The 18,956-nt window shown below is 56.5% G+C and overlaps 1 protein-coding gene across 2 annotated transcripts; it reads left to right on the plus strand.

Annotated features, from left to right (window-relative positions):
* Nucleotides 1–1,510: 1,510 nt before the first annotated feature.
* Nucleotides 1,511–17,839, plus strand: NTRK1 (neurotrophic receptor tyrosine kinase 1). 2 transcript variants are annotated; one of them, XM_016221325.2, is made up of 17 exons: nt 1,511–1,722; nt 4,688–4,762; nt 5,048–5,119; nt 6,673–6,741; nt 7,386–7,522; nt 7,764–7,906; nt 9,942–10,074; nt 11,590–11,916; nt 12,331–12,348; nt 12,518–12,573; nt 12,824–12,926; nt 13,385–13,531; nt 13,840–13,970; nt 14,129–14,301; nt 15,519–15,759; nt 16,081–16,239; nt 17,518–17,839. In XM_016221325.2, the coding sequence occupies exons 1-17, from the start codon at nt 1,511–1,513 to the stop codon at nt 17,701–17,703; spliced, it is 2,382 nt and encodes a 793-aa protein (XP_016076811.2). In that variant the 3' UTR covers nt 17,704–17,839. The 2 variants fall into 2 exon arrangements, with proteins under 2 accessions (XP_016076811.2, XP_087684237.1); XM_087828111.1 differs by lacking the exon at nt 12,331–12,348.
* Nucleotides 17,840–18,956: the final 1,117 nt, after the last annotated feature.

An 18,956-nucleotide genomic window follows, 5' to 3' on the forward strand; every position in this document is an offset into this window, starting at 1 on the left:
GAGCTTGTAGAAACCTGGCGGGAACGTGAATTGTGTCTCCTTAATATTCAAGCCTTTGGCCTCTCCCAGCCGCTCAGCATCCCCCGAGGCCTCCACGTCCGCTTTGGGGTGCGAGGTTCCTTCTCAGCCAGGTCCCTTGGTTCTGACCAATATCCCCGTGGAGAGGGCAGTCACCCTGCGGGGCCCCTCCTCTGTCCTTGCCTTCTTGAATTCAGGCTGCTTGATGGGCCTGGTTTGTCTGTTCGTCCCAGCCTCAGGGAATGGGCGGGTGGCGTGTGTGTGTGTGTGTGTGTGTGTGTGTGTGTGTGTGTGTGTGTGTGTGTGTGCAGTCTGTGCCCGAGCCCTGGGGAAGAAGAGAGCCGCGCGCCGCTCTCTCCCTGGAGCCCTTGTCTGCGCCCCCCCCGCAAACCCTCCTCCTGGACCCCTCTTCCTCCTCTCCCTGGCTGGAGGCGGACGGGCTCTTGCAGCCACGAAGGCCGACGGGGTGTGAGCGGCTGGTACATGCCCTGTGGCCCCTGGGTGCTGGGGATCCCGGGGCTTTCCGGGTGTGTGGCCTCCTAGGACCGACGGGTCCCCAGCTCCACTCGCCGACCGCTCCCACGTTCAAGGAGCTAAGAGAAGATCTATTAATTTCTCGGTGCAGAAATCGATGCTCTTGTCAGGGCGGCGATCGATGCCAGCCCAACCTGGACCTACCCAGCCTGGGGGCCAGCGCTGGCTGGCCTGAGTCGGAGGCTGATGCTGGGGGTCAGGAGGCGCAGGGCGGTGGACGCTGCAGGCCGCACCCCCGCCCACCCAACCCCCCAGAGCTCACACCTTTGCACGCTGGCTTCCTGCGCCGCCCAGTGGCCTCTGCTGGAAGTCCGCATCTCGGTTCCCTAGTCACCCTTCTCCCGCTTTTTGGGCTACACCTTCTCTTTTTCTCTGACTCTTAACTTTTCCTCTCAAGGTCCGGAGTTTTGTCTTTTTGGGGTCCCTTCCCTTTTCTTCCTAGGGTTTAGAGAGCGTTTCACCTAATTTACCCCAAGTAACACTGCACACTCCCACAGGCATATGCGCCGTGAGGAGCGAGATCTGAGGCCGGGGGCTGGGTAGGATGACCTGGACGGCAACCTTTCCCGGGCTCAGTCCCCTCCCCTCCCCCTTGGATGCAGCTGCTTTAGGCTGGGAGAAATAACATATCAGCTTCCCAGTTTCCCCACCCCAGCAGACACCTCTGAGGCGTTCTGCGATCGCCCCTCCGCGTCTCCCAGAGCTGGGGGGATCTTGGGGGAGAAAGCTGGCGGTGGGGCCCCAGAAAGGGTGGGGGCCGAGTTGGGGGGCTTAGGAGGGGTGTGGGAGGGATGGGAGCCAGAGGGGTGGGGCGGGGCCGGGCGGGGGCCGCTGGCTCCGCCCTTTCCTGGCGACTGGGTCTTTAACACCGCCCAGCGCACGTGTCTGGGGAGGCCAGGCTGCCGCCGTTGGAGCGCACAGACGGCGGCCCGGCCCGGGCGAGGCGGGCGCCGCCGCGATGCTACGAGGCGGACGGCGCGGGCAGCTCCGCGGGCACTGCCTGGCTACGGTCCCGGGCCGCCTGCTGGCCTGTCTGATGCTGGCATCTGCGGGCGCCGCACCCTGCACCGATGTCTGCTGCCACCAAGACCCTTCGGGGCTGCGCTGCACCCGAGCTGGGGCCCTGGAGAGCCTCCGCCACCTGCCGGGCGCCGGGAACCTGACCGACCTGTGAGTGTCCGGCGGGCGAGGGGGCGCGGGGACAAGCGAGCATAGCCGAGCCCCGAGGGTGCGGACTCCCTGCGGTCAGGACGGCGGGCACGGCAGGAGGCTGTGCCCTGGTCCTCCGCGGCCGCCGCCGCCCTGGCAGCGACTGTAGTTACTGCCTAGACGTTACCTAGCGCTCAGTGCAGCTGGGGCGCTGGCTTCGGGGGGAGCAAGGGGGACTCTCCGCGGACCAGGTCTGAGAGACCCCGCCGTCTCCAAGCAGCTTTCTGGAGCTCAGGAGAACCCTTCCGTTTGGGCACCCTCACTGCCTTATCCCCTTTCCAGGGGGAACTAGCTCCCACCCCTTTCCTCGTCAGGACCAGGCGACCCCCACTCTTCCCCCTGGAATTGGGAATTGAGTTGGGAAAGTGGGAGGTGGTGAGGAGTCATAGCTTGGGTGGCTGAGCTTTCTTCTTCCCTTGTCCCCACGACGCCTTGATCTGAATGTAGGAAAGGAGACACCCCCCTGGCTTCTCTCTCCCCACACCCATCTCCCTTTCCACCCTTGTCTCTCTGCTTGGGACAGGAAGTCAGGGCCCTTGCTGAGGACTCTCCTCCCTTTGGGGCCCCAAACTGGGAGGAATCTCCAGCATTGTGCAGTAGTTGGTTACAAAATACTCGAGTACTTTTTAGCAGCTGGTGAAACCTATGGGAGTGTTCTGTAATAATTGGTTTCCAGCATCGCATGGTGATGGCTGGAAAATACTTGAGTATTCTTTGCGGCTGGTGGGGCCAGCAAGACTTCTAGAAGAGAGGAGGACCTGCTAGAAAATCATTCTCCTGGGGCCTGGGGCCTAGAGGGTGGGCAAGGAACCTTGTCTCATGCAGTGATGGACAAGCTGGAAGGTATCTGAGTCAGGGGCCATCACTGTCTGGAAGTTACTTGAGCAGCCTGAGATAATTGGCACTGAGTTACTCGGGTATCTTGTGGTAATTAACGGGAAGGTACTCAATCTCTCTAATGGCCCTAGGGAGACCAGGAGGAGAAGAGATGGCCTTGTCTTGGTCTGGGCCTAGGTCTTGGCATAATGGGAGGGGACATGAGATCCAGGCTGCCACCCCCAGTCTATTCCATTCATCACCCTGGGCCTTCAAACCAGGGCCCAGTCTCCTGAATATTTCCTATGAGAGCTCTCATTTCTCAGTTTCCTTCCAAACCCCAAGTGGGTCTGGCCTGGAGTGGGGGGTGGTTGTGGACAGGCTGGGGCTGGGGACTAGGAGGCACGCAGGGTGGTGAGCTGAGATGTCTCTCTGGGTGGGGCAGCAGCCTGACCCTCTGCCTCTCCCTGCAGGGTCCCCTCCTCCTCCATCACTGGCAGAACTAACGAGGAGATAATGGACTTGAATAGACAGATTGATTATGAATCCAAACGAATGAGGCAGCTTTGAGCACGCTGCCTGACAGCTTGCACATGCCCGGCCACTCTCACCCCTCCCCGGGTCTATACAGCTCTAAACCCTCTGGGCAGGGACCCACTCCCCCTCAGAGTCACTGGAGTTTATTCCCTAGGCCCTAGGGGACTGCACTGCCGTCCTGCTGGGGCCAAGGTTGGGAAGGGGAGAGAAGGAGAGGGTCACTCAGGTTGTTCCTGGTTCCCACAAGTTACAGAAAGTAAGGGGGTAAAAGGGGAGATTTCTGAGACAGGCAGTGAGTCAGGGGCCCCTGGCGTGGGTGTGGGTGGGGGGTTCACTGACATGCCCTTGCAGGGCAGCTGAGTTCTCAGGAACTCCCTGGCATGCCAGATCCAGAAGCTGGGCAGTGCCCAGGGCGCCCACAATCCTCCACCCCTGCATGCCTGCTCTTCTTTCTTTCTCATCTCCCTATCTAGCTTTCTCTGGCTCTCAGCCCTTTATCTGTCTCTCTGTCTCCCTTTCCTTATCTGTCTTTCTCCCTGTCTCTCTCTCTCTATGCCAGTCTCTTCTGTCAGTTACTCTTTTTCAGTGTCTCTTTTTTGCTCTTCCTGTTTGTTTTTCTGCCACCCCCCACATGAGCCTTCCCACCCCTCTCTCACTGTGTAAGTCCTGCCTCTTCACACCCCCCCCAGTCTGACCCATCCTCTCATTGCCCCTCTCCTCCCTCCTAGGTCCCTCCTGGGGCAGGGAGGGGTTCAAGATGTCCCTGACTGACAGCCTCTGTGCCTCTGCTCGCTCTGCTGAAAGGTGGTTGGGAGGGAGTAGGAATTGCTGCTTGTGTGGAGAAGGGCCAGTGGCTTCAAGGGGGAGAGGGTGGTGTGTGTGTGAGCGTGTGCAGCAGTATGGGTGAGCAGGTGTGTTTGGGCACACATGTTTGCGTGACCATGAGGCATCCTTTGTGCTAGGTGGGCAGTGGCAGCTATGAGCCTAAGCCCCTTACGGAAGCCAGTGTTTCAGCATGAGCCCCATTGTTGAGCATGTGCAGGAGACGCCTTGTGTAAAAGCAGAATACCAAGCCAAGAATGGACTTGTGTGTGTTTATGAATGTGAGTATGCACACACATTCGCACACATGTGTACGTGTGTGCAGGAGAGATACATGTACACGGGTGTCCATGTGTGAGAGTGTGAGCATACACGTGTGCACGTCTGTGTTCAGGCATGCACATGTGTGACCGTGTGTGAGGAGGCGCGTCTCTGTGCATATATTTATGCCTCTGTGTGTGTAAGTCCATGCCTGAGCATGTGCATGTACATGAGAGTGTGCATGTATGATGGTGTGAGGATGCACGCATACATGTGCATGTGTGATGGTGCGAGGAGGTGTGTATCTGTGCATATGTGTATACAGGTGTGGATACATGGCTGTGCATGTGTGTGTGTGTAAATGGGTCTGTGCATATGAGTGTGCATGCATGCATACGTGCATGTGTGATTGTGAGGGAGGTGGGTGGGTGCTTATGGGAACTCAAGTGTGGGCCTGGCTTCCTGTGACTCCCACCCCTTCTCCCCACAGCTACATCGAGAATGAGCAGCATCTACAGCGTCTGGAACCCAATCATCTGAGGGGCCTGGGGGAGCTGAGAAACCTGTGAGGAGGCTGGGGACTGTGGGTGTAGGGCTCTGCACAGAGCCTGTTGGACCAGAGGGTCAGGGTGGGCTCAAAGATTCTAGGGGTCTGGGAGGACATGAGAGGCTGAGCCTGAGGGGCTGGAGGAGGTCAGAAGGCTCATGGGTCCAGGGTAGCTGAGGAAGCTATGAGGGCCGGGGGAGGGCTCCAGGGCTCAGCACAGGACCTGGGGGCTGGCATGGGCAGACATGCCAGGACCCATTGTAACTAAGGCCCTGGGGCTGACCCTGCCGCACCCCTTTCCAGCACCATCGTGAAGAGTGGTCTTCGATTCGTGGCGCCAGATGCCTTTCATTTCACCCCTCGGCTCAGTCGCCTGTGAGTGGCCCTGGCTGGGCAGAGAGGGTGGGAGGCCACCCAGACTTGGGCAGCTAATGGGCTTGGCCCTCTCCAGGGACCTGTTCTGAGGAAGGCTCCAGCCTGGGGCTTCTCATCCACTTCAGGGATGGCCGTACTCTCAGCTCCCCCCCTCCCCGACAGCTAGAAGGTCCTTCTTGCTGTCTCACTTCCATGCTTCATGCTGCAGGAACACTTCTCATAGGTGCCTGTCCCATTGTTTTCTTCCCAGGGTTCAGATACACATGAACTGGGGAGCAAGGGACAGGAGCAGGACCCTGGGTTCCGGCTGGGACTCCATCTCCCCTGGGAGCTGGGGTATCATATCTGCCACTCATCACCCTCCCAATTCCTGGGAGTCGCAGCTCAGGACAGGGAGGAGAGGGGCAGGCAGGAGAGACTGCTGAAGGAGAGACCCTTGGTGTCCCTGACTGCCTCTTCTTGGCCTTCTGAGGGCAAGAGTTTAGCAACTTCTCCCCACCACAGGCAGGAGGAGCAACGGGAAGGGAGAGCTGTCATTCACATGGTTGTGCTGGGTACTCTGAACTCTCTATTGTGTCCAGTGATTCAACAACAACAGCAACAACAACAACACCAAATAAAGTGATGTTACATCACTGATTATGAACCGGGACTTCAGTTAAAAATGTGTACTTCACAATACTTGTGTCAATGAATCTTCACAATCAACCTAGAGAGAGTGTCATCCCCACTTTATAATTGAGGATTCTGAGATGCAGGGAGGTCAAGTTTCTGGGCTGAGGTCACACAGCTGTGAATGGCAGGACAGAATCACACTCAGCTCTGTCTGGTGCTGAAGTGGGTAGTCTTTCTGATCCCTGGGTGGTGGTACCTCTCTAACCCAGCCCCCCAAAACTGTAGGACAGCTAGGCAAGGAGAGAGGTCAGGGCAGGCCTCTCAGAGGCAGAAGGCCCTGGGAGTGGCAGCCTGGTTGGTGATGGGAGCTCCTAAACCAGCTTCCTGTGTAGCCTGGAGCTGGTCCTCCCCAGCTCACTTTCTCCATTTCTACAATAATGGGTCTGGGGGCCTGGGGACCCCTCCCCATCCCTCCTTTAGTTATCCCTGAGGAGGAATGGGGAGGGGACCTGAGGAAGTACTCTGAAACCCTTGTCATCCGGTAGGGGGCAAGAGAGGGTGGGAGCCCAAGTCCTCCCCCTCCTCTGGCCCTGTCCTGGGCTCTGTGGGGAGGAGAGCACAGATGGAGCCCCTTCCCCCAGCTGGGGCCTCAGCACTTTGCCAGCTGGGGCCAAGGGTGGGGAGGAAGGAGCAGCTGTTCCCTGAGACCCCCTCCCTGGGGTCTGGAGAGGGGGTTAAGTGGGGTGAGCTCTTGTTCCAGGAAGAACAAGGGCACTGGAAGAGCTTAACCTGTCCCCCACCCCCAAGGCCCTCCTGCTGGGCTGAGCTGGTTCTGGTTGTCAGCTTCCTCCTGGGCTCCTCCCCTCCCTCAAGCTGGGTCAGAGGGAGGTCGGGTTGCTCACTGGGGTCTGTCTGTCTTGCTGTGTCAACTCCCGCAGGAATCTCTCCTTCAATGCTCTGGAGTCTCTCTCCTGGAAAACTGTCCAGGGCCTCTCCTTACAGGAACTGTGAGTGTGGGGGCTTCCAGGGGCCAGAGCAGCAAGTGTGTGTGTGTGTGTGATTGTATCTCTGTGTCACTGTGTCTGTGTGGAACTGGCAGGGGTGGGGTGGCTCTGGGGGCTCCCTGTTTACCTGTGAGCTGAGGCTGGGGACTCAGTGCCTGCCTGGGAGCCTCCCATAAAAACAGAGGCTGCAGGCCTACCCTTGGAGGGGCTTATTGCCCTGGGGTCGGGAGGGGTGTGGGGTGGACACTAATTCTGTGTGTGCTCAGGGGGCTGAGGGCTGCCAGCTGCCTGTGCACATGGGATGGGTGGGACAACAGTGAGCCACGTGCTTGGTGGGCACCCACGGCCTCTGGCCACTCCGGAGGGCAATGTCCCTCCCTCCTTGTCACCTGGCCTCTCCCCCTGGGGAGCCTGGGATCCAGGAATTCCACGTGGCCTATAGGCAACTGTCTGACGTTCTGCTTTCTATTTCTTTCAATGTCTTGTTACTGGTTGAGGAGAGGGACTTCTCCTGGGCCCACGCTCCCTTCCCTCTAGACATTCCACGCTGCCAGCCACACTCTGTCTTAGGTAGTACTTCATTCTTTGTGGCTCCTCAGGCCCCCCCTCCCCCTCCCCTGACTCTTGCTATCCCCCACGCCCACCAGAGACCTGTCTGGGAACTCTCTGCGCTGCTCCTGTGCCCTGCGCTGGCTGAAGCGCTGGCAGGAGGAGGGACTGGGTGGTGTGAAGTTCCAGTGTCTCAAGCAGGAGCCCTTCGCCCAAGGGTCCAACACCAGCTGTGGTAGGTGCTAGAGGTGGTGTAAGGGGCTGGGGAGAGGGCACAGAGCAGAGCTGGGAGGGCAGCGCTGAAGGACACCTGGGGAACAGGCATTGACAAGAGCTGAGGAAACTGAGGGTTGGGGAGAGTATTGCCAGTGGTGGGCTCAGGTCATCGAGGAGGTTGGGGGAAGGAGCACTGCTCAGAAGCAGGGTTCTGAGGCCACTACTTTCTCTAACACCCCTTGGGCATCCTGGGTGACCAGGTGTGCCCATGCTGAAGGTCCAGATGCCCAATGTCTCCGTGGACGTGGGGGATGACGTGTTGCTGCAGTGCCAGGTGGAGGGGCAGGGCCTGGAGCAGGCCGGCTGGATCTTCACCGAGCTGGAAGAATCGGCCACAGTGATGGTGAGAAGCCCTTCACCATGGCTGCCTCCTCCCCCTCTCCCCAGGAGAACCCTGGGCAGAACACAGTGGACAAAGACAGGAAAAGAGACCACAAGTAAGAAGCACATAGAGGGCAATGGATGGGCAGAGGTGGTTTAGACCCACGGTGCTCAGGCTCATGCTGTGGGCAGTGGGGACCCCATGCTCTGCTGGAGCCACAGGGACTTAGGCCCCCTCTCTGGGAACATGATTTTGGCTGCAAGACAGAGGGCCACAGAGCCTTCATATATTGGAGCTGAGGGGGACCCCGCAGACCATCCCTCCCAGGGATGGTTCCAGCTTGCTCCCTAATTAATTCTTAGAGTGAGTTTCAGAAATATCTTTTAATCTGCCTGTGCTTTGGTTTTCTTATCTGTAAATTGAGGAGGTGGACATGATGGCCTTCTGATGGCCTGCCTGCCCCTGGGCACTCTCTGGCCTTTATCTCTGCCATTCAGATTGTCCTTGGGCACCTTCCCAGGCTTGCCCTGTGTCCTCAGGCTGGTGACAGGCAGTCAAGAGTAGTCATAACTGACTCAGGAGACCTTGTTGACAAGGTCAGGAGGGGCCAACAGTGGGCTGTGCCCACCCCAAAAGCTGTCCCCACATGGGTAGACACACAGGGTCCAGCCCCTGGAAGGAGGTGGGCCAGTGGAACTTGGGGTGTGGTGTTCACTTTAGAGGCCCTCACTTTGGGAGGGGAGTCAACACCAGAATTGCTGGAGGCCCCTGAAACAATATTGCAGGAAGAACCACTAGAGCCCTGAGCAGGGGGTTCCAGACATGGTGGAGGCACCACTAGCCACTGGTTCCTCCCCCCAGAGATCAAAGCCACTGAGAGTGAGCCATGGAAAGGGGGCAAGGCAGAGGCAAGAGGTGGGCCATGACTATCTGTGGCGAGACCTTTGATCAACTATGTTTTGAAAAATTATCGGCTTTTGTTTTTCTCTTGGGGAGATTTACATTTTGCTACCAGTTAAATTTTCTAGAAACGTCCTATAGAAAAGTCACACCCTAACTGGGTTAAATGGAGGGGAGGGGAGAATGGCCACCTTCAGGAGAGTGAAGGGTGGCAGAGCAGCTCAGAGGGAAGAGCTGACAGGATACCACACTCCAGGGTAATCTGGAAGAGATGGGACAGCCAAGAGAGGCTTAGGGCAGGGCTGGAACCCAGCACTTGCACAAGAGGCTGGACAGCACTTCCAGCATATTTGAACTCACATATTCCAGTGGAAGCCCAGGGAAACTTAACCTCCTCTGGCTTTATTCAAGGGATTCCACATTTAGAAATTTCCAGATGAGTGAGATTTGTCCACGACTTCACTTATTTTCATCATTTTATGAAAACAGCTTTCTGAAATGTCAGAAGATCATTTTGCCTACCACTTCCGCTTAAAAAACAAGGAAACGATGGTCCAGCAAGATTAAGATCGTAGAACTTCCACGTGTCTGTGGTTTCTTAGGAAGAGAATCTGAACCTGACTCGACCTTTTGATGATTCAGAATGAAGTCAGGTTGCCTCTCCAACTTCACTCTGTCTTCATCTGCCAAAGGAGGTCATGGTGCCAGTGCCATCTCCTTGTTTCCAACCTTCCCTGGGCTGAGACTAAGGTGTTAGAATGGTGCCAAGAGTGGGAGTGAGTGGCTGGCGAGGTCCTAGATGGTTCTCCAGTGAGTGGTGTGTATTTGGTGCTTGAAATCTGTGGCATCTACATAGCTGTTCAGAAGGGTGATTTTGGTTTGGGGTATTTTGTGCCTACTTTGAGGTTATTGGTTGTGTTTTACATTTTTCAGATCATTAAATAAATAATCCAGGGGAGAGTCTGTGAACAAACTCTAAAGTGAGGAGGCCCATTCTCTGCTATAGTCTCTCCCATACCTCTTTCCTTCCACTCCCTACTGCACTCTTCTCTTTTCTAGCCAAAGGGGATCCCCAAAGATGTCAGCTCTAGCCCCAACCTCTAGCCAGAAGCCAGCTGATGCTCTTCCTGATCTTCTCCTCTGTTTCCTGGCACAGGAATCTGGGGGTCTGCCATCTCTGGGGCTGACCCTGGCCAATGTCACCAGCAACCTCAATAGAAAGAATGTGACATGCTGGGCAGAGAACGATGTGGGCCGGGCTGAAGTCTCTGTCCAGGTCAACGTCTCCTGTGAGTCCCAATGACTGCCCTGTACCACCCTCATCTCCTTCCCTGAAAAGATGTGAGGGTGGGAGGGGCTGGAGGAAAGGGGTGGGATGTGTGTCTCCACAGCTGCTCCCTCCCAGCTGTCTCCAGATTCCCATGAAAACCTGATCCTTTGGGGGAAATCCTGGGGGCTCATCAAGGCCAGAGGGATGGAGATGGATTTCTTTTTGGCCCACTGCCCAAGTCTTGCTACCTGAGGCCATCAACGCCAGCTGCCCGGCTGTTCTCACTGCTCCGCTGTCGTTCTTCATGCCTGTCCCTCTGTAGGGCCTTAACTCTACAAACTAGTTTTAAAAGAAGCAATCCCCCCCGCCCCCCCAGTTCCTCTCTAGGCTCACTGCCTAATTTCTCTAGGTCTGCCAATAAATTATTTTAAATCTTCAGTAATTGATTGGCTGAAAAGTTATGTTATATAACTTCCTTTTAATGTGAAATATAGCACACACAGATTCCTGCATAAAACTTATACCCCTTACACAGTAATTATTCTCACCAGCACCTCAGCAGACACTCCCTTCCTCTCCCCATTCAGGACCCATCCTTTTCCTCCACTCCATCCTGACTTTTGTGATAATCATTTCCTCGCTTTAAAAAATAATTTTATATGCTTCTGCTTCCCTGTCAATATGGTGTAGCTTTGCCTGTTCTTGCACATCCTATAAATGGAATCAGACCTCAAGTTTATTTTGTGTCTAGTTCCTTTTGCTCACATTATATTTGTAAAATTCACCCATGTTACTTGGAGTAGCTTTAGTTCATTCAAATCATTGCTGAATAATATTCCACTGCATGAGCGCAGGCTGGAATTCCGATATAAATTATATATGCATATGTGTATAGATATAGAGATATAGATGTTCTCCTATTATTGAGGGACTTTCTGCCTCTTTCAGGTTGAGCCTATTTCAAAACCATGTCTTCTTTCAAAAAGTTTTTTAACTTTTACTTATTTATTTTTTGCTCATTTGGTTTTTAGGCCCCCTCCTCTGCTTAAGCTTGATTATACTTATCCAAAAGACTCCATGTTTAATTTCTATAAGCTGGTGCCCCCCTTCTCTAGGGTCATTACTTATTTACTTTAGGCCCACAATTTTTCTTTTCTTTTTTAAAACATGTTTTTATTGATTTCAGAGAGAGGAAGGGAGAGGGAGAGAGATAGAAACATCAGTGATGAGAGTCATTGATCAACTGCCTCCTGCACGCCCCCTACCGGGGATCGAACCCCCAACCCAGGCATGTGCCCTGACCAGGAATTGAACCATGGCTTCCTGGCTCATAGGTTGACACTCAGCCACCGAGCCCCGCTGGCCGGGCCCGCCACTTTTCTTTAAGCTTCTGAATTTTACACACTTGCTGCCCGATTTATTTAAGATTTACTGTCAGTTCCCCCCGCCTCCCTGCCGAGCCCTGGACGTGTCCGGCAGTACTCGGTCCCCTCCAGCGGCCCCCTGACTTCTCACGGCTCTCTCTGGCCCACAGTCCCGGCCAGTGTGCAGCTGCACGCGGCGGTGGAGCTGCATCACTGGTGCATCCCCTTCTCGGTGGATGGGCAGCCAGCACCCTCTCTTCGCTGGCTCTTCAATGGCTCCGTGCTCAACGAGACCAGCTTCATCTTCACTGAGTTCCTGGAGCCGGCAGCCAACGAGACTGTGAGGCATGGGTGCCTGCGCCTCAACCAACCCACTCACGTCAACAATGGCAACTACACGCTGCTGGCCACCAACCCCTCAGGCCAGGCCGCTGCCTCCGTCATAGCTGCCTTCATGGACAACCCTTTCGAGTTCAACCCCGAGGACCCCATCCCTGGTGCGAGGGCCACCCTGAACCCTGCCCCCACTCCCTGGGCTCTACCTGGGTACATATCCTGGTGTCCAGGGAGGCCTGGCCCACTTTCTGCTGTGATCCTGACCTTAAAAGCTGGAGAGCCGAGTGGCGTTCTGTCGTCCGGCTTTGTGCTGGCCCCCGTGCCCCTGCCTCCTGCATGCCCAGGAGTCCCGAGTCCCTGAGCTAGTCCACTCACCTGGGCTGGCTGGAGAGAGCTGTACACCAGGGCACCCACGGCCCAGCTGGAAAAGGGCCATGTGCGTCTTCTTGCTTGAGGTCCAGCACCCCGCCACCCCATCCCACCCGCAGCCCATGAAGGGAGGAGCCTCGAGGGGGAAGGGGACTCACTGCTCTCCTCCCCCATCTGACTGCTTTCTCTCCTCCCCCCTGCTGCAGTCTCCTTCTCTCCAGTGGGTGAGTAACTCAGGCTGGAGGTAGGTTCTGTCTGGTCCCCGGAGCCAAGGCTGGGGCAGAGGGTACAGTTAACCTGATCCCCAAGGGGTCAGCTTGGGCCAGGGTGGGGAGTTGCTGGAGAAGACACAGCATGTGCCAAGGCCCACCTTCCTGCGCTGTGTCCCCGCAGACACTAACAGTACGTCTGGAGACCCAGTGGAGAAGAAGGAGGAAACACCTTTTGGGGTGAGCGTGGGAGGTGGAAGCTCGTCCACTTGGGATCGGGAGGCTCATCTGCATGTCACTTCTGATCAGAGAGTGGGGATCACTACAGTCTGGCCTGCACTCGGTCACAGCCACAACCTGGGGCCCCGGGGAAGGAGGCAGGTCTGAGAGCCTGGCCCTGGGCTCTGATATAGGATGGAGAAACAGTTTGCCGTAGGGGAGCTCTTAGAGATCCAGGGAAGCCCTGGATCTCACCCTCCCTCACCCCCAGGTCTCAGTGGCTGTGGGCCTGGCTGTCTTTGCCTGCCTCTTCCTTTCTACGCTGTTCCTCGTGCTCAACAAATGTGGCCGGAGGAACAAGTTTGGGATCAATCGTGAGTGGAGGGGGCGGCTGTCTGTCAGTGTGTCCTACTAGCTTTGTTTCCTACTAGCTCTTCCTGACCCTGTCTTCTGTGGGGTAGGGGGACATGTGGAGTTTAGGGAGTGTGTGTTTGGGGTGTATGAGGGCCTGGCTGTGAGGCTGTGCATGTGAGTGTGTGTCAGGCTGGTGCTGGGGTAGTTTCAGAGGCAGTAGATGCTAATTGGTGGCTGGATTGTAGTCAAACACTAAGTGGGTCTGGGAGGTCTGAGCTTGGTGTGTGTGTGGGGGGGGGGAGTTGTTTGGTGGCCCACGGGGCCTGGAGTTGGACAGGAGCCAGACATAGAGAGGCCTTAGTGCCTTCCCTTCTCCCTGCTGGCTGTTTTGCTCCCTAGCTCCTCTGTTCCTCCCCCTGCAAATTACAAGGTGGGGTCACTTAGCACCCTGCAACCTGTGGCTGTGTCTCCTGTCCAGGCCCTGCTGTGCTGGCTCCGGAAGATGGACTGGCCATGTCCCTGCATTTCATGACACTGGGTGGCAGCTCCTTGTCCCCCACTGAGGGCAAAGGCTCCGGGCTCCAAGGCCACATCATTGAGAACCCACAATACTTCAGTGATGCCTGTGAGGGGCTATGCTGGGTCGAGGGTGGGGCAAGTTTACGTGCATATTCCTGTGTCATCACCTTCGCCTACCCCAGGCCTGAACAAGCCTTCCCTTACCCCACCACTCCTGTCTACACCATCACCACCCCTGTCTACCCCACAGCATGGGGCTTGGTGAAGAAGCAAAGGCTCAGCTTCAGTCCCCACCCGCCCCCTCGGTTGGTGGCCTTGTGCAGTGCACAGCCCTGCCAGACAGCCCTGCCTTGGCCCCTACCCCATCCTTCCCAAGACTGGGGCTCCTGTCTGATCCTGTAAGCCACTCCCTAGGTGTTCGTCACATCAAGCGCCGGGACATCGTTCTCAAGTGGGAGCTGGGGGAGGGCGCCTTTGGGAAGGTCTTCCTTGCCGAGTGCCACAGCCTGCTGCCCGAGCAGGACAAGATGCTGGTGGCCGTGAAGGTAAGCCCTTAGTCATTGTTCCAGGACAGGGTGCACAGGCTGCCGGGTGGGCTGCTGGCATCTGGCGCGGCTCACGACTTGCAGCTGAGTGGGCCTCCTTGGACGTGGGGAGGTGAGGGCCCTTCCCCACTCAGTCCTGTCCCCTCCCCTCCCTTCAGGTGCTGAAGGAGGTGTCCGAGAGCGCCAGGCAGGACTTCCAGCGTGAGGCCGAGCTGCTCACCATGCTGCAGCACCAGCACATTGTACGCTTCTTTGGTGTCTGCACTGAGGGCCGCCCACTCCTCATGGTCTTCGAGTACATGCGGCATGGTGACCTCAACCGCTTCCTCCGGTACAAGTGCCTGGTCCCCGCGCTGGCCCCTGGCTCTGAACCCTGTTGTCCCTTTCTTGCAAGCACATTCTTGCTTGTCTGTTGGATGAGGGGGACACCGAGAAGCAGCAGAAAGGCATGACCCCTGACCTCAGGGAGCTCTGAGGCAGGTGTGTGGACATGGGGACAGTCCTTGCAAAGCAGAGAGTGGCAGTAGTCAGGGAGGTGCACTAGCAGAAGGCATGAACTCAAACTTCAGGATGGTGAGCTTTGCAGAGTGTGTGCATTTGTGTATGGCACACGGCAGCCATGCCTGTGAGAGGTGGCAGTTGAGAAAACTGCAACAAACATCTATCGGGCACTTACCATGTTCCAGGCATTACGTTATATACCTTACAATCCATTCTTAATATGGCTCTATGTACTTGTACATATACATCTGCATAATAATAGAAATATATATTTATTTTTCATAGTCTCCAAGCATATATGGCAATTTATACTTGAAAAAAGTTACCCAAAATTCATTTCTTTGGCTTTGGATGGAACAACTGTGATATGTTTACTAATTTGTGCTGATCATTTGAGTAACTTCAAGAATTGTGCCCATTTCACAGATGAGGTTTAGAGAGGTTCAATGACTTGCCCAAGGGCACATAGGTAGTAAATGGCCCAGGGGAGATGTGACCCTGGGCAGAGCCCTGCTTTTAAGCCCTGACTGTGATGGTCACATGTTCTGATGAAGTAAATGGTCACCCGTTCTGATGAGATGAGCCCTGTGAGGATGGGGCAGTGTGAGGCAGGGAGAGGCCAGGGTTTGGATTCTGCTGAGCCTTCTTTGTCAAGTAGCTTTCTTCTCTGACCTGTTTCCCCACCCAGGGGACTGTGATTCTGGATGAGAAAGCTTTGTGTGACTGTGAGTTGGTGGTCCTGCTTTGGTCCCCAAACAATCCCTTGGGAGTGATGGGGCATTCATGCAATCAGGCTGCACAAGTCAGCTGGGAGAGATCCTGAGTCTGAGCTTCCCTTGTGGGTGGGGAGGAGCCAGTGGAGGGTGTGGAGCAGGAGGGAGGCGATGCCCCCCCTTCAGACAGCTGCCTCACCTGCTCTTTCCTTCCTCCGTTTCCAGCCCCCTGAGTCCCCTACCCCACTCCACACCAGCTCCCCAGACTCTCTTTCCTCGGGCTGCTGGGGATTCTCTCCTCCCAGCCCACGCCTTCTCTCTCCCTCTTTTGCAGGTCCCACGGGCCTGATGCCAAGCTGCTGGCCGGCGGGGAGGACGTGGCTCCAGGCCCTCTGGGCCTGGGGCAGCTGCTGGCTGTGGCCAGCCAGGTCGCTGCGGGGATGGTGTACCTGGCGGGACTGCACTTCGTGCACAGGGACCTGGCCACGCGCAACTGTCTGGTGGGTCAGGGACTGGTAGTTAAGATCGGCGACTTCGGCATGAGCAGGGACATCTACAGCACCGACTATTACCGCGTAAGGATCTTTGGTCCCAGTCCCGCCCCAGCATCCAGACACTGGATGCCGAGCCCCCGCCCTAGCCGGGAGCGCCCACCTCTTCCTCGGGCCTGGCGGGGTCTGCGGCTCTCGGGCTAAAACCCCCGTCTTAGCTCCGGGGCCGGCAGTAGAGGAGGGGCTGTCTCCGCTTCCCTGGGCGGAACGGCTTCACCGGTTTTTCCCTCTTAGCCCTGGGCGGGAGAGCAACTGCCATGTATTTTTAATGAGGGGACTGGGGCGGGTCTAGTCGCGGGAGGCCGCGCAGGGGCGCCCCCTGCAGGTGACCGCCGCCCGCCGCAGGTGGGAGGCCGCACGATGCTGCCCATCCGCTGGATGCCGCCCGAGAGCATCCTCTACCGCAAGTTCACCACCGAGAGCGACGTGTGGAGCTTCGGCGTGCTGCTCTGGGAGATCTTCACCTACGGCAAGCAGCCCTGGTACCAGCTCTCCAACAACGAGGTCAGCCCCTCCTCGTGGGCCGCCCCTGTCGGCCACCCCGTTCCCTGCCCCATCGCTCTGTTTTAGAACTCCGTCCCCTTCTGTCCCTCATCCCACTGCCAGCGGGCACCCATCCTCCTGCCAACACTGTGCTCCCTCCACCCCAACCCTGTTCTTTCTTACATTCTGCCCCTCTTCTATTCTTGCCTCCACTTCCTGGCTCCTGAGGAACCTCAAAGCACTTTATAAATGGCACTCAGACCCCCATCGCTAGCTGCATTTTATGGACCTAATAGGCATTATCAGGGTGGAAGGGAGAGGCTGGGAAGAGGAGCACAGCACAAGAGGGCCTGACACTGCAGCAGGAAGGCTGAAGGTTAGACTGTAGGAAGGACAGTCCTGCCCCCTCCCCCTCATGGCTGGACACAGCCAGAGCAGGCCCCAGGTGTTCTGTCTTCCAGAGCAGCTCCCCCACCCCCTCCTTGGCTCACAGCTGTCAGTTTCCATTTCTTCTCCTAATGCAGTCTGTTCCCTGGAGGCTGGTGGGGTGGGGGAGAGGGTTATAGATTTTAATTTTCTCAAGCACTGAGAGAAGGAATGGAATTAGTGCCGCCTATAACCCAAGTCCTCTAATGGGGTGGGAGGGAAGAAGAGCAGGGGAGAGGCTCCAGGCCCCTTCAACCAGCTCCCTGCCACCATCTCTTCTTCATTAGATCCCTTAGTAGCTCTGGCAGTCCTTCCTGGAGTCCAACTTTAATCTCCCCTGCTGCAATTTCTTTTCAGAGGAGCTAGGTCCTTGCAGAGTGATACCTACAGAAGAGAAAAGGAAGTGGGGTTGTCTTCTACCTTCAAATGCAAGCCAGCCATTTTTCAAGGCCTTTGCCCACAATCCTGCTCTATTTTCTTTTTGCCCTCAAGCTGAGAGGTAGAGGACCTTTCCTTCCTCCATTCAGCCCTAAACACTAGGCTGATGGATTTGGCAAATGCCTTGGCCCCTCCCCTTCCTCAACTCACCTGGCAAATTTTCTGAGGATATGATTCTAACCCTATGGGAAGCAATCCCACCCCCAGCCCAACCTTCCCAGAGTCTGTCTGGCCTTAATCCTTCCCACTACTGTGTCAGTGTGGAAAGAACTTGGGGTTCACTGCATCCTTTTAGATTATTAGTAGCTAAGAGGCCAGGCAATTGTGGGACCTGCCTTGGGAGCCTCAGTGAGGCAGGGGTAGTACTGGGGCTGGCTGCACTCTCCTGTCTCCCAACCCAGTGTGCCCTCTTCTCTCTCCTTCTGGTGGCCCCAGGCGATTGAGTGCATCACTCAGGGACGTGAGCTGGAGCGGCCACGTGCCTGCCCACCGGAGGTCTATGCCATTATGCAGGGCTGCTGGCAGCGGGAGCCCCAGCAACGCCACAGCATCAAGGATGTGCACGCCAGGCTGCAAGCGCTGGCCCAGGCGCCTCCTGTCTACCTGGATGTCCTGGGCTAAGGGGCTGGCCAGAGGCTGGGGCTGAGTAGCCTGAATACTGGGATCTGCCCTCAGCAACTCCATAATTCCCAGCAGCCCCAGGGTGATCCCAAAGCATCTAACTCTCCCTCAGCATGCGGGAGGGGTTGGGTAGAGTCTGGGAGGGGGGATGTGCCTCTTCTCTAGGTAGGCTTCTGTCACAGCAATTATATTTATTATCCCTTGGCTGTGTCTCTTGCCAGTTCTTGGGATGACCTCATTCTGGGAGTGTGGTATTGGGACTCAGGTAGGGGGTGACTCTCTGGGATCCTCCCTCTCTCTGGTTCCCTTCAGCATCTACCCCTATTCCATGTAGCTGTCACCTCCACCTTGTGGCTGTGATTTGCCTCCCAGGCTTGAGGTCACCTTGTTTACGTGGTGGTGAGGAAGCCTCAGGTTAAGCTTCTCAGGCCTTCAGACCCTAATCTCCTATCTCCATACTTCATGCTCAGGAGCTGGTGCTACAGTGGGAGGGATGAAAGTTAGCTGTCATGGTGGACAGGATGGGAACATTGGTCGGGTGAGTCTTCCTTGCTCAGAACAGTGCAAGCACACAGTAGGACCAGTGGACAAGAGAGAGAGAGAGAAAGAGAGAGAGCGTGTGTGTACATGTGGCAGGGACAGGGAAGGAGCAGGATACAGGAATGATGAAGGAGGCGGGACCCCTTGTTGCTTCCCCTCCATCACTCTTCTTGGCTCTAAGAGCTTTAAGATCAGCATCTGAAGGCTGGGGACTGGACAAAGCCATGTCCCTGTCCCATTCTGCCCAAGGGAGGAGATGGGTTCTCCTTTGCCCTCTCCCCCTTGCTGAGTGGCCACTACTGGCCTTACTGAGTGGCCTGAGGCTTCTGTCAGCACGGAGGCTGTGTGAGGCTCCTCATCCCCAGGACATGGGCCCTGCCCCCATCTGCCTCACCCCAGAGCCAGGGAGGAGCAGTCCTCCCGCCCACAGCCCATCACTTTCAATCACCTGCCCAGCTCCTGCAATAACCCACGTTCCCCACAGCTCCTCAGGGCTAATGGTATGGCTGCCTCATGTCCTTGGGTGCACAACTCTCCCCCCATGGTGATTCAATCTGGGTCTTATCACCCCTAGGCCTAGCCCAATGGTGTCTGCCTCTTGTCCAGGCTGGTTAGTGCTAATGGAGGTCTGACCAAGGCTTCAGGCTGATTGATGGGAGTCTGGTGGCTGAGGGTAACTTCACAGGCCTTCCTCTGTGGCCCTGGGGTGGGTG

The sequence above is a fragment of the Miniopterus natalensis genome, chromosome 19, assembly GCF_054644295.1.
Source record: "Miniopterus natalensis isolate mMinNat1 chromosome 19, mMinNat1.hap1, whole genome shotgun sequence".
Classification (NCBI taxonomy): Eukaryota; Metazoa; Chordata; class Mammalia; order Chiroptera; family Miniopteridae; genus Miniopterus; species Miniopterus natalensis.

Bases quoted from the DNA above. Each gene is read 5' to 3' on its own strand.
- NTRK1 (XM_016221325.2), top strand. From the start codon at position 1,511: ATGCTACGAGGCGGACGGCGCGGGCAGCTCCGCGGGCACTGCCTGGCT. The intron at 1,723-4,687 runs GTGAGTGTCCGG...TTCTCCCCACAG, and splicing joins GCCGGGAACCTGACCGACCT to CTACATCGAGAATGAGCAGC. The intron at 14,302-15,518 runs GTACAAGTGCCT...CCTCTTTTGCAG, and splicing joins GACCTCAACCGCTTCCTCCG to GTCCCACGGGCCTGATGCCA.